The sequence below is a fragment of the Sciurus vulgaris genome, assembly GCF_902686455.1.
Source record: "Sciurus vulgaris genome assembly, chromosome: 11".
NCBI lineage: Eukaryota > Metazoa > Chordata > Mammalia > Rodentia > Sciuridae > Sciurus > Sciurus vulgaris.
Genome location: NC_136472.1, coordinates 23,421,484 through 23,435,361, shown reverse-complemented (window position 1 = coordinate 23,435,361; position 13,878 = coordinate 23,421,484). Strand labels below are relative to the sequence as shown.

General features: G+C 35.4%; 1 protein-coding gene across 2 annotated transcripts; it reads left to right on the top strand.

Annotated features, from left to right (window-relative positions):
- The first annotated feature begins 7,098 nt into the window (after positions 1 to 7,098).
- Positions 7,099 to 13,878, top strand: LOC306638894 (olfactory receptor 4P4-like). Of its 2 annotated transcripts, XM_079102343.1 has the most exons (3): positions 7,099 to 7,343; positions 10,021 to 10,126; positions 11,972 to 13,878. In XM_079102343.1, exons 2-3 carry the CDS (start codon positions 10,120 to 10,122, stop codon positions 12,961 to 12,963), a joined length of 999 nt encoding a protein of 332 aa, XP_078958469.1. In that variant the 5' UTR covers positions 7,099 to 7,343; positions 10,021 to 10,119; the 3' UTR covers positions 12,964 to 13,878. The 2 variants fall into 2 exon arrangements, with proteins under 2 accessions (XP_078958469.1, XP_078958470.1); XM_079102344.1 differs by lacking the exon at positions 10,021 to 10,126.

Below are 13,878 nucleotides of genomic sequence, written 5' to 3'. Positions count from 1 at the left end.
ATGATTACACAAATAGTATGCCTTGACTCCATGTAGAAATAGAGAAATAACATGTATCCCATTTGTTTAAATAATAAAAAAAAGGAAATAAAAGAAGAGTTATACTGGAAACATCACCACACTAGACCTCAAATTATTCTATAGAGTTATAGTACATCATGGTATTGGCACCAAAGCAGACATGAAGACCCATGGAATCAAGTAGAAGACACAGAGACAAGCCTGCTCATACACAGTCATCTGATAATTGACAAAACTGCCAGAAACATATGTTGGAGAAAAGAAAGACTTAAACAAATGATGGGGGAAACTGTATACATATATATATATATACGTATCTATATGTAGAAGAATGAAACTAGATTTCTATCTCTCGCCATGCACAAAAGTCAGCTCAAAGTGGAATAAAGACCAAGAAATTAGACCAGAAACTTTGTAACTGCTAGAAGAAAATTATGCTCAACACTCCAACATGTTTTCATCGGCAGCAATTTCATTAACAAGACCCATTCAGTGTAAAAAATAAAACCAAGAATCAATGATTGGGACAATATCAGATTAAAAAGTTCTGCACAGCAGAGGAAACAATGGCAGGCTCAAAGAGAGCTTACAGAATGGGAGGTCTGTGCTACCTACTTCTCAGGAATCCTGTAAATTTCCAGAATATATAAAGAACTCATTAACATTAAAACATTAAATGTTTAATTAAAACATTAACAACAAATAGTAAAACCCAATTAATGAATGGGCCAAAGAATTAAACAGACGTTTCTCAAAAGAAGAAATAAAAATGAACATCAAGTATATGAAAAAATGTTCAACATCTCTAGCAATTAGGGAAATGCAAATCAAAACAAGATACTAATTTAAAAACACTACAAAATAATAGAAGAAAGATAAATAGAGTAGAGGAAAGAAAACAGGTGCAGAGAAGGAGGACAGGAAAAGGAGAGGTCCTGGGGACTCTATTACAGCAAGTCATGTCCCATGTATGTGTAAATAGCATCAAAATTAACCCTAATATAATGCATAAATAAAACCAACTAATAAAAATGCAAAAAAAGAAAAGTCAAAATAATATAGAGAAAAACTAGAATACTTTTACTGGTGAATGGTGGGAGGGAGGTGAAGATTTTTTTAATTTTTAAAATTTGTTCTAATTTGTTGTATATGACAGTAGAATGCATTTATACATTTTGATATATCATACATAAATGGAGCATAACTCTGTCATTTTTAATGGGTAGAGATTCCCAGTTTTTGATGTTGGAAAAGTTCTAGAGAGGGTGGTTATGGTTGTGCAGCAATATGAGTGCATTTATTGCTCCCGATTCATTCATTCAAAAGTGTTTAAAGGGGTCAATTTTTATTTCTGGGAATTTTAAAGAAAAACAAAAGTTAATACTGGCAGTTTAAAAATGTGATAAATTCTTAAAATGGGAGATTTTTACAAAGCTAAGACTACATGAGTGGCCAGTGATGACTGAAAACATGCTCAGAATTATTGCTCATCATAGAAATTCAAACTAAAATCCTAAGAAGATATCGCTAATCAATTGGCAGGTTAGTAATGATATCCCATTAGGATTTTAAATTTCACAGTATATTTTAAGTTTTAAAACACCTATTTCTGAGAAGGAAATGAAACAACTGCAGATCAGATGTACCTGATATGAAGGTAAAGCATATAAAACATCCTATGAATATCACTACCAAAGGAAGTGAAGTCTTAAAAATCTGTACAAAATATGTGCACAAATTTTACTTCAATTTTAAAAATATGTAATGAGTGTAGTATTCCTGGATTTAGTTGGGAATTTTGTAGTGTCAATGTGTGAGTGGTCCAGTCATTAAAGGCTCCCTCTTACTCAATGTCAGTAAAGAACTGAAATCTGCAATAGTGTAATACTGGTACCTAAGAGCAATTTTTAAGACAGTCCTCCATTGCTCCACATTTGAAAGAGAAAGTGTAAAGAAAAGCAATAATTTAAATACAGATAGATAATTGATGGATGGATAGATAGGTAGATGATAGCTACAGATATACAGAAATAAAGAAAGCCAGAAACATATGGAGATTTATACACACTAAAACTACATATACATATTTACATAGATACAGAAATCATATACTGTTTTCATTTGATAGTTCACATTTTGCAAATCTGCTTTTTACTTTTAGGCTATGTAATTAGACATCATGTCTGAACATAATAATTTTTTTTAAGTATTGCAAATGAGAAAAACAACATTTGAACATTTGAATAGTTTTTCAGGGAAACATAACTAATTATATTAGAAATTAACAAATCAAACTTAGATGTCCCAAGTCCCAGTTATTATTATTCTTTCTTGTTTCAAGTGAAAAAAAAAAAAAAAGGAACTTTTTTCTTTCAAGTTTATTTTAGTTTGACCTAATGAAAATCAAAAATTGGTTTTAATATCCACAAATACTATCAAGTTGACTCCTATTTGCCATCTAATACTTAGCAAAACATTATGGCAATTGGTAAAATTTGTTTTCATATACTCTAGTGCTAGTACAAAATACACTTATAAGAGTAGCTGAGGATTTTTTTTTTTAACTTTCAAGTGGTAAAAACAGAATATCCACTAGGTGGCAGAGCCACACCATCATTTGAATAAAGAATCAAATATTTTTTTCCAATGTACTAATTTGAAAAGTTTGAAATATTCAGCTGAAACTTCATAACCCTTTTCCAATATTTTAAGGACATAGGAAAATTTAAGAACTGCGTATAGCAAGGCCTGCTTTAGTAACAGAAACACGGACACTCTCAGGAAAAGTTGATTTTGTTATTGTTATTCTTCTGTTTGGAAGATATTTTGTTTTGTTTTGCTTTTTTTTCCCTTTATGTTTCTGGTCCACAAAAATAAATCTGTTCCTTGAATTTCAGCATTTGTATATATACATAAATACATAATTTTATCAATTTCGACACAGTAGTAAGTAGAAAAACAAACTGAAATTTAAATCGTACATGGACTTTGGCTTTAAAATTGAATATAAATAGTGAAAAGAGTAACCAACATACATTTGTGGTAAGTTAAATTTTGAATTTTGTACTGCTTTTAGTTAAACTTTGACTCTGTAAAAAGAAAAGCAGGTGAAACAGCTCCAGTAGTGGGCTGGGGCATTTGCTCCATCAATTGTACCATTTCTTTTCAGCTCCACATTCTTGTGGCCCTGGTGTTCACATGATAGAAATTGGTGCACACTAGAATCAATGCTTCCTCTGACCCTTAAAGCTGATGGTTAAACGCCTGCCACAACCCCTGAATGTACCTATTTAATTTTTTCTTGTCAAAGTCAAATAATTGCTGTAAGAAAAATGCAGCTCAGTTTGGGTCCCAAGGCAGCTCAGAACCTTGAATCCAGGGGAGCAAGCACCCTGGGGTGCCCTCATCTTTGTGGCGGGCCAATGACTGCACTCAGAAAACCACTCTGGACACAGGAACTCACACCAGAGATTTTATTTGGCGGATGACCACAGTGTCCACTCTCAGGGCTGGGAGAGAGAGAAAGAGAGAACGGCAGGGGAGCTTCTCTTAAGTAGTGGAATTTCACTGGTTAAGGAAAATCAGGCCAATTGCTGACAAGGAAGTTCACGGGCTGATAAGCAGGCCAATGGTTGGCTAGGATGTTTTCAGGCTACTGATCTGGGTTATAAGATGGGAGGGGGAGAAATGGCTGGCTACAACAAAAGGACAGGGGAGCAGTAAATGATTGCAGCTTTATAATTCCTTTAGACTTCAATGTATTTAAATTGTAAACAGAAACAAATAGAAAAGAAAGTTGAAGGACTTGTAGGCATGAAAGTTAAACCTTACAACAAAATCTCATGATTAAATGCATAAATGTGACCTGACTTAGGTTAGATGTATAGACAATGAAATAGATTTTAAAGCCCAGGTAAAAACACACCACAAACAAACACTCTCTCTCTCTCTCTCTCTCTCTCTCTCTCTCTTTTATTCAATTAATTTTTGGAGAGTGTCGGAAGTCTATTCAATGAAGAAACAATACTCTCTTCAAAAAATAATGCTGAGCAATTAAATTTCCCGAAGCAAAAAAGACTGATGGTAGATCCCTACATGACACCATGCAAAATAATGAACTAAAAAGAGTACACAACCTAAAATATCTAAAAAGTTACAAAAAATCGTAGAAAAAAAAATACAGGGCTAAATCTTTGTGGTCTTTGACAATGAATTACTCAACTGTAAGAAGAAGAATGAAATTATGGCATTTGTGGGTAAATGGATGGAACTAGAAATTATCATATAAATGAATAAGCCAATCCCCCCAAAAAACAAAGGTCAGATGTTCTCTCTGATATGGGGAAGATAACCCAAAATGGGGCAATGTAAAAAAAGCAGAAATTCAGTAGATTCAACAAAGGAGAATAAAGGAAGATGAGAAAAGGAAAGGCAGTGGAATGAATCTTATATAACTTCTCTATGTACATATATGAATACAGCACAGTGAATCTCACCATCATGTACAAAGAAGTTAACGTAAAAAATAACTATGCGTAAATGGCAGAAAGATCATTTGAGGGAAGGGAGGAAAGAATGGGGAGAGGGAGTGGAAGGAGAGGTATTGGAACTGAATTACAACAAGATATATTCCATATTTTTATAATTATGTGAAAATGGATTCTACTGTCATGTATAACTAAAATGAACCAATAAATTAGAAAAAGGAAAAAGGAAATTACAATGCCAACTATTATTAATAAAACAAAGAAACAAATATTGTATGATTCCTTTTAGATAGTAATAGGGAACAGATCACATGTTCCTAGCAGTAGAATAAATGGGCAGTTATTAAATAGTTACAGAGCTTCCATTGGAGTGATGAAAAACTGTTCAAATACTTAGTGGTGATTAGTAGTGATGATTGTTTAATATTGTAAAAGCAATTTGTGCCATTAATATGTATACTATATAACCGGAAATGAAGAAAGAACAAATTTTAGGCATGTGGTCAATGGAATTAGAAGAAAATACTTTTAGACTCCATTGCTGAGGAATATATCATGAGAAAAAGGGAAATAAAACAAATGACTTAACCACAGAAAGAATGAAAGTCTGGCATTTGCAACAACTTGGACAGAACTAAAGATCATACATTAAGTGAAATAAGCCAAGCATGGTGTGGCAATTACCACATGATCTCAGTCTAGGTGAAGTCTAAAAAGTTGATGTGGTGTAAGTTAAGAGAAGAATGACATTTTACCCGAGTATGGAGAAAAGGAAGGGGGAGGGAGAGATTAATCAGTTCAGAGAAAGAAGTTCTGACCTGCAGTTGCACAGCAGATGATTATACTTTCTAATAATGCATGGTGTATTTCAAAAAGCTAGAAGAATTATTTGAATGTTCACCATAAAAATATACATGTTTGAGGATACAGATATATTTGCTTTGATATAAACATTACATAATGTATACATGTGCTGACGTGTCACATTACATCATAAATACGAACAAATTTATTTGTCATTTAAAAAGAAGACTTCATTTAAATATAAAGAAGCAGGGAAACAAAAAAACCTTAGAGCTATCTTTCATTATAAGTATGAGGTTTATGATAGAGGCTTTATATGAAATGTTGGCAGAAAAATGAGCAGCCAAGGACATGAGAAAAGGAAGGCAGTAGAAGGTGATAACTTTTTTTAATTATTTATTTTTAAATATTTTACAGACTGCAAATAAATGGATGGAATTGGAGAATATTCTGCTAAGTGAAATAAATCAATCCCAAAAAATCAAAGGCCAAATGTTTTTCCTGATAAGTGAAGAATGACATATAATGAAGGTGGGGGGTTGGGGAGTGAAAGAAGAATGAAGGAACTTTGCATTGTGTAGATGGAAATGAGATGGAGTGGGGGTGTGAAAGATGGGGGGATAAGACAGACATCATTGCCTATGTACATGTATGATTGCACGAATGGTATGAGTCTACATCATGTACAGCCATGGAGACGAAATGATGCACCCCATTAGTGTACAGTGATAACTTTTAAAAACAGTTTTATTAGATAATAAGAGATCCATGCCAAGGAGTCAACATCCTTCATGAATTACAGTTGAGACAGTGCTATCATTTCTTCTCTGGATTTTAGCAACTCATTGTCGCCTATTCTATTTTTCTCCTTTGTGAAGGGGTGGGCATTAGGTCTTTTCTTTCCAGGTCATCAGTTTTACCCCTAAACTACATCCACAGCAATGTTGCTGGCTCTTTGCGGTTCCAAAATCCATGGATATTTGTCACCGCCTGCAGCAACAACTTGCACGGGTCTTATGGGTGGTGGAGTGGAAACTGAGGCACTTCTATCTTTCTCTTTAGTGCACTGCTTTCTTGCTTATTTACTTATAGAGGATAGAGGAAATGAGGTTTACTTGCTTTGAGAGGAGAGAGAGACTTTGCTTATCAGAGAGAGAGACTTTGCTTATCAGAGAGAGAGACTTTGCTTAAGAGAGATTTTGAAAGAAGGACAGGCTTTTCTCCATTCCGCGATCTGCCTTCCGCCGCTGCTCCTACTTGCTGCTGTGTTCTTTCTTCTGCCTTTTCTACTAATGGCTGCTGTGGCGTGTCTTCTGCTACTGCTTTTCTGCTAATGGCTGCTGTCTGTGTTTTTCCCTTTGGCTGCTTCTAATGGCTGCTGTGTGTGTGTCTCGCTCCACCTACGCTTATGTCACCTCCAGGACGTGGAGAGCAGGGCCACGCCTCTTACGCAAAGATTAGGTGAGACGCTCTGAGCAGGCAGTTAGTGCTCATGAACACATGCGCATACATTGTGTGCGTGGACAAGAAAATCACCTGAGTGTGCTTATGTCAATTAACCTTCTTGCTGCCGATGTGATCAGGCGCCATCCCGGCGTCGCCAACATGGCACAGCCCCCAACACAGCAAAGGAAAGCTGATCTTATCTTAATTTCCTACATGGAGGGGGTGATTGATTGATAGAAGTAGTTTTAGACTTTGAACAAAGTCTTTTTATAGAAATGGTCACCCTTGCCTTGGTCAAATGATCCCAATGTGGATTTTCAGATCATAGAGACTGCAATAAATTTTTACAGGCTGAATGTCTCCAAGGTAAAGCTGTTTGGAACTCAAACAGAAGCCACACACTGTTCTTTTCATTTTCCCCAGAGTCTATGACAAAGGTACTATAAAAGTGCTATCTGAAGAGAGGCGAAGAATAGCTGCTCAGGTGGATGATGAAGATATCAACTTCTTCCCTTGTTGAATGTTACCATAATGCTCTTGAAGTTGCTTTAGAAACAAATGGAACCACTTTGCCTTAGAATTCAGGTAAGTTCTACCTTTAGGATTCCTCAGAATTATTTGAATAGTGGAGTTTAGTAACATGTATTCATTGAATTTATTGCTTGTTTCTGAGTTTAACTGTGGATCATTACATGCACCTTAGATTTAAATCAAGTACCTAGTGAAACAGGTAAAGGTTAAGTTTTATTTATGTAACCCACACAGTCATTTTCTGTAGGGCAGTAAGAATTAAAGTTTTATAATTTATTATTAAAATAATAACTATGATTAATTGTGACAAATATTTACTGAAACACTTTTAGACAATGTACAAAAAATTATGGATAATTTGCTCCATCTATTTGGTGATATAAAGCATTTCTGTAACTACATTTTTATACAATCAATATATGATCATTTATCCTTCAATATTATTTAAGAATTCAAACAGAGCAATGATATTTTTTCATGACTTCAAGGGAGTCAAGGGGACATTACAAGAAGAAAGTCATGATTTACATTTTGGTGAAGACTGGAGAAAATGTTATGGAAATGAAGAATATATCAGTCTTCTGAATGTGTCCTATTTGCTGTAGGCATTTCCTATTTGCATAAACATATGAACACCACTTTTTCTGTTGCAATTCAGCTAAACCTGAGCTGTCAAAAATAGGAAAATAGAAAAGATGACATGAATATTCCTCCAGGATGGGTGATGGAGTGAAGAATCAGATGCCCTCAGCTCTGTTCTGCACATTTGGGCACCACCAAGAGAGCAAGCCAGTAGGGCTTCAGGGAGAGTCACCTGGGTTTTAACATGTGAGACTACATTCCAGAGTGTGGCTGCCACCCTAAGTCAAAAGACTAGGAAAGGCAGAAGGTTGCAGTATCAGTTTCGAGTGGCCCTGTTCCTAACACAGAGGATATTGTTAGAAATCAAGACCATTTTAAATGACAATATAGCTCTGCAATACCTGACAATCATGTATTTACAGTCTTATTTTGGGAGACCAGATAAGGATTGTACTACATGAAAATTTCAGTGAAACCTCAGTAATTTCGGATTTTGTTCACTTAGCATAATACCTGCCCTCCCAAAAAAATTAGGTAATGATTAATTAGAGTTTATGCAAACCGATAAGCTATTTTTGTTTTTGTTACTTAATAGACAAAAATGTGAGTTTCAGAAAGTTTATGTAATTTGTCTGAAATTGTTTTAAGTCAAGATTCAACACAGAAATGAGTCATGAAATCTTGTTTTATTTTTTTCTCTTATGTCTACGGTTAAAGGTTAAGGCAATAAAGATGACACTGACCAAGTTATGATTCCCTTAAAGAATTAAGTTATAGCATCTGGTAAGCAACAAAAAGTAAACAATATAAAGTAAAGAAGTCAGTCTTAAGTACCAAGGAACACAGAGTTCTCAGGTATATGTTATATCATGGGGTGTGCTATTGTCAGTGAAATATTTGGAAATTGTAGGAGAGTTGGTAAGATTAAATGTGTCCTGGTTAGAAACGGCAAAATGAAATGTGCAGTCCCACTATAGCAGAGTCATAAGGAAAGCCAAGGAAAGATGTCAAGATTTAAACCATTGTGGCTATGTCGATTTCCAAGAACTTGAACAGTACAAAGGTAATATTGCTTGGGGAGTTTCAGGTGGTGTGGTAGGAAGATCCAAAGGCAGGCAGAGCCCAGGAGTTGGCTACTTCTGGAGAAAGGTCTCTTTGTCTTGTGGTTAGGATGAGAAGACTTTAGCATCAGTGATAAATAGGGAAACAACATGCGGCCATAGCTGTAAATTTATTCTGATGCATTGGAAATAAAGGTAACAACCATACTGCCAGCTGCTGGACCCCTCCTTACACATGTCAGAATAACAGGCAAGGTGAGGCCCAAGGACATTCTTAAAGGCCTACTTTAAAAAAAAAAATTAACTCCTACTGCATTTATTTTTTTAAATTAGCACATTAGAGTTACACATAATACTGTCATTCGTTTTGACATAATCACTCATGCATGGAATATAATTTGTTTCATTTCAGTCCCCAATACCTCCCTCCTGCCTCCCCTTCCCCCCTCCCATTCCTCCTCCTCTCCTGGCCTTACCTTAATCTATTTATCCTTTTCATGAATTGTTACTTTATAGGACCACATAAAGGTGGGGTTCTCAAATGCACACAGCACAGTTTGGTCCACCTCATTCCATGTTCCTCCTCTTTACTGTCCCTCCCCCTGCCCCTCAACCCTGCTCTCCATTCCTCTGATCTCTGTTCCATTTTCATGGTGCTTCCCTGCTTTTCCTCCCCCTTACTTTGCTCTCACTTCTGCATATGAGAGAAAACATCCAACCCTTGACTTTCTGAGTCTGACTCATTTCACTTACCATGATGGTCTTCCATTTCATCTACTCACTGGCAATGCCATAATTTCATTTTTCTTTGTAACTGAGTAAAACTCCATTATGCACATATGCCATATTTTCTTTACAAAAGATCTACTTTAACACTTAACATTTATTTATCATTTAATTGAAACACAAAAGGTAGTTCCCTTCCTACAGGGAGTTAGGAAGTAATACAGTCAGATGAGATTAAGATTGGTGTTGTTACCCAAATAATCCAGGTTTTTTAAGGATAGCTCATAATAACATGACATTATATGTTTTAAAAGCCTGAAAATGTGAAATTATTCTAGAATATAATTGTTATGCCTTCTTAGTTTTCTATAGAATAACTGAAAATTGAGAATGTAATACTTCCAAGTAATTACAGAGCACAGATTAAAGTTTTGGACTCATGCAACATATGGTGTTTGTATATGATTGGTAAGTATATTAAATGATAGCTCCTTCTAACATTCTCTGTTTTCTAATAAACTGGGTTGAATACATATATGTGATTATCACTTGTAAATAGTTTTGTGTTTTGTCTGAAATATCAAAAATAATAATCTGCATTATCAAAGTCCTTAGTTGTGGGGATAATTTTTTGCTTATCTGTTCTCCAGTTTGGGCCTGGAAAGATATTAGCCTAATGACATTTGCACTGAGTTTTAAAGCACACTTTTGTCTATTACTTGATAAAGAATATCAGAGAACTACAACCATTAGGTCAGGCAGAATATCGGCGTACAGGTCAGGCCAAAGACCTGAGAAAAAAGTGAATTGATCAAACTCATCAGTAAATTACACATGAGAAAAAGACTACACTGAAATGAAAAATTTAACTTGCAGTCATTTTTTACTAAACCAGAAGGATGTAACTTTGGGGAGAAGTTAGAGCTCGACTAAATTATTTTACATTTTTGTTATTAATTTTTGTTGATTTTAAAAGCTTACAGTGCAATAGTTAATTGATTGAAATGTCTCACTTGAACACTATAAGAGCCCCTCTCCTGATTATTCTGGATAAGGAATGCCAAAAAGTAATTTTCTCACAATTAATAGTGACTTTCATACTCTGGAGGGATTGATTTTTTTCGTTTATATACACAAATTTGAATGGTAAGAGTTATGGTATTGAAAGTAAAATGTAATTACACTAGTGCTGATCATTTGTCTTATATAGCTCATCTTAATGACTGATGTGATTAAGTGGATGATCAACATATTGATTTTCAATAGTTCTTCCTTAGTCCATTGATCCCATTTGAAATTCTACAAATAGTAAGCAAGTTCTTTACCCTAAGCCTTTTTATAGCCACAGAGACATGAACACACTTGAACTTGCATTAGTTTGTGACAGTGATAAGGAGGAGGTAAAAATAATGGAAGGAGCAGGAGAGAATCAGCCCAAGATTCCCCCACTAGTCATGTACGGGCTGAAAGGAGTAAGCACTGTCAGGATGGTTGATGAGGAAAAGTTGGACCACTTATGTACACCAATTAAAATAAGTTAATTTTTGTGTGAGGGGGTAAGACACCAGGTAAGATTAAAATGCAAAGTAAAACTTCTATAATTGTTTTCAAATACCTAGTTGAATGCCAAATACACATTATTATTCTAATATGCTTTGAAAATGAAGATAATATTCCTCTCTCATGATGGTTTTAGTTGAATGTTAGTTCTTTACTTATAAATTAAGTAGATCTAGAAGTTTAAACAAATTTGTAAATTAAACACAAGAGAAGTCATGTACATATTCCTCATGATCCCAAATACCCCAAATTGTTGATTTTCTATGTATATTTTTAAATAGAATATACAGAAGGGAGTTTCTCACTTAAAATATTACCTACATATGATACTTCAAATATTTGTATTTCTGTAGTATTTTAGCTCAATGTTTCATTTTGTAGATATTTTCTCAATAACAAATAGGAGAGCAAATCTCTGACCTGATTTTTCCCACTAAAAGTGTCAATTCTATCATCCTATTGGTATTTGATATCCAGTTATGTTTCATAATACATGGGGATAAAACTGTTATATGTTCTCCATTATTCGGCAATGCTAGTCTTCATCTCAGCTATCTAAGATTTTTAGTAATAATTAGTATTTTCAACAAAGTGAGAAAAGGCAATGCAGGAAATTCTTCATAAATAAAAATGAAATTTCCATTTTCTTCATTTTTAAATCATTTCCAGCATACCCTGCTTCTATCTAGAGGGCAATATGATCTATCAACATATTTAAATGTATACGAATAATCATGATTCATCTAATTACAGGTGACCACAACCTGCTCTGGATCATGGAATATGAGAATAACATCACAGAATTTATTCTTTTAGGACTTTCTCAGAAAAAGGAAATAGGCATTCTCTGCTTTTTCCTGTTTTTACTTTGCTACATTGCAATTTTGAGTGGAAACCTGCTAATCATGATCTCCATCAGTTGTAGTCAGCTCATTAACCAGCCCATGTATTTCTTCCTGAGCTACCTGTCACTCTCAGATCTTTGCTACACCTCCACTGTTACCCCCAAGCTCATCATGGACTCGCTATTGACCAAGAAGTCCATTTCCTATACTGGATGCATGACACAGCTCTTTTCCATGCACTTCTTTGGGGGCATCGAGGTCTTCATCCTCACGGGGATGGCCTATGACCGCTATGTGGCCATCTGCAAGCCCCTGCACTACACAGTCATCATGAGCAGGCAGAAGTGTGATGCCATGATCGCTGCCTCCTGTGCTGGTGGATTCCTGCATTCCTTTGGTCAGTTTCTCCTGGCTGTCTTCTTACCCTACTGTGGCCCCAATGAAATAGATCACTACTTCTGTGATGTGTATCCTTTGCTCAAACTGGCCTGCACTGACACAAGCAAGATTGGTTTCTTGGTCATCGCCAATTCTGGACTGATGGGCATGGTGATTTTTGTGGTCCTGCTGATATCTTATGCTGTGATCCTATCTACTGTCAGGTCTTACTCTGCAGAGAATCGACGCAAAGCCCTCTCTACCTGCAGTTCACATATCACTGTGGTTGTCCTGTTTTTTGCTCCTTTACTGTTTACTTATATTCGACCAGCAACTACTTTACCAGAAGACAAAGTATTTGCCCTCTTTTACACCATCATTGCCCCCATGCTCAATCCTCTGATTTACACACTAAGAAACATGGAGATGAAGAATGCCATAAAAAAAGTATGGGGCAGTATCCTGAGAAGTAAAGGAAATAGACTGAGAGACTTCCTTGCATTTCACCACCCAGCTTCTTGAAGATGTTATTGCTACCTTGAAACCTTTAAAATGCATAAAGTTTGGCTATCTGTCTTCTACCTAGCAAGCTTATGTGTAGGTTGCTATTTCAGAAAAGTTTATTGTTCTCTGGATGTATGTAGCACTCATCTCTGCTGTCCTTTTTATTACAGGGTTTTTTGTACATATTGTCTCTCTTCTGTTTAGTCTGGTGGTTGTGTGATTAACGTTGCTATTTGGCAGCAGAGTAGACAAGGCATCAGTTTGCAACCCAGATGAACACTAATGATACTTATCATCCAGTATTATGGATGACTGCATTCAATGAAACCAGTTTCAGCCTCCAAAAGTAATTTAAAAGTAACCCGCATTCATACTTCCACACTCTCATACTCAGAGAATATTCTCAAAGATCTGGGACACAACAATATATCCCAAAACACTCATCTTTTACTCTTATAACCAGCAGCATTCTTGAGATTCTCATATTTTCCAAGACCAAAGTCTTTTCAAAAGACACCAAGAAAACTCCATGTTTTGTTCTAAGGCACTTCCTCTCCTAACTCTGTTCATACTTAAGTCAATTGCACCTTTCTGGCCAATTCTAGTACCATGTATTGGTACCAGTGCATTGTTTGAATGTTCAGCTTCTGGATGCAGATCTGATTACTAACCATGCAAAAAGTGGTCAACATAATCTTATATAACACAGAGGTATAATAATGGCACAACACCTACCATCTTGTAGAGGATTGGCATGTGAAGTGTTAAAGACTGCCTATAACATAGAACTTGCTTTGTACTCATAATTTATTTCATTTCTTCATGCTCTGCTATGATCAGAAAAGTTACAGTTAGATGATGGCCTTTCTCGGCAAAAACAGGAGAATGTTCATGAAGAAAAAAAAATTAAAGAACACTCATATGTTTTCACTA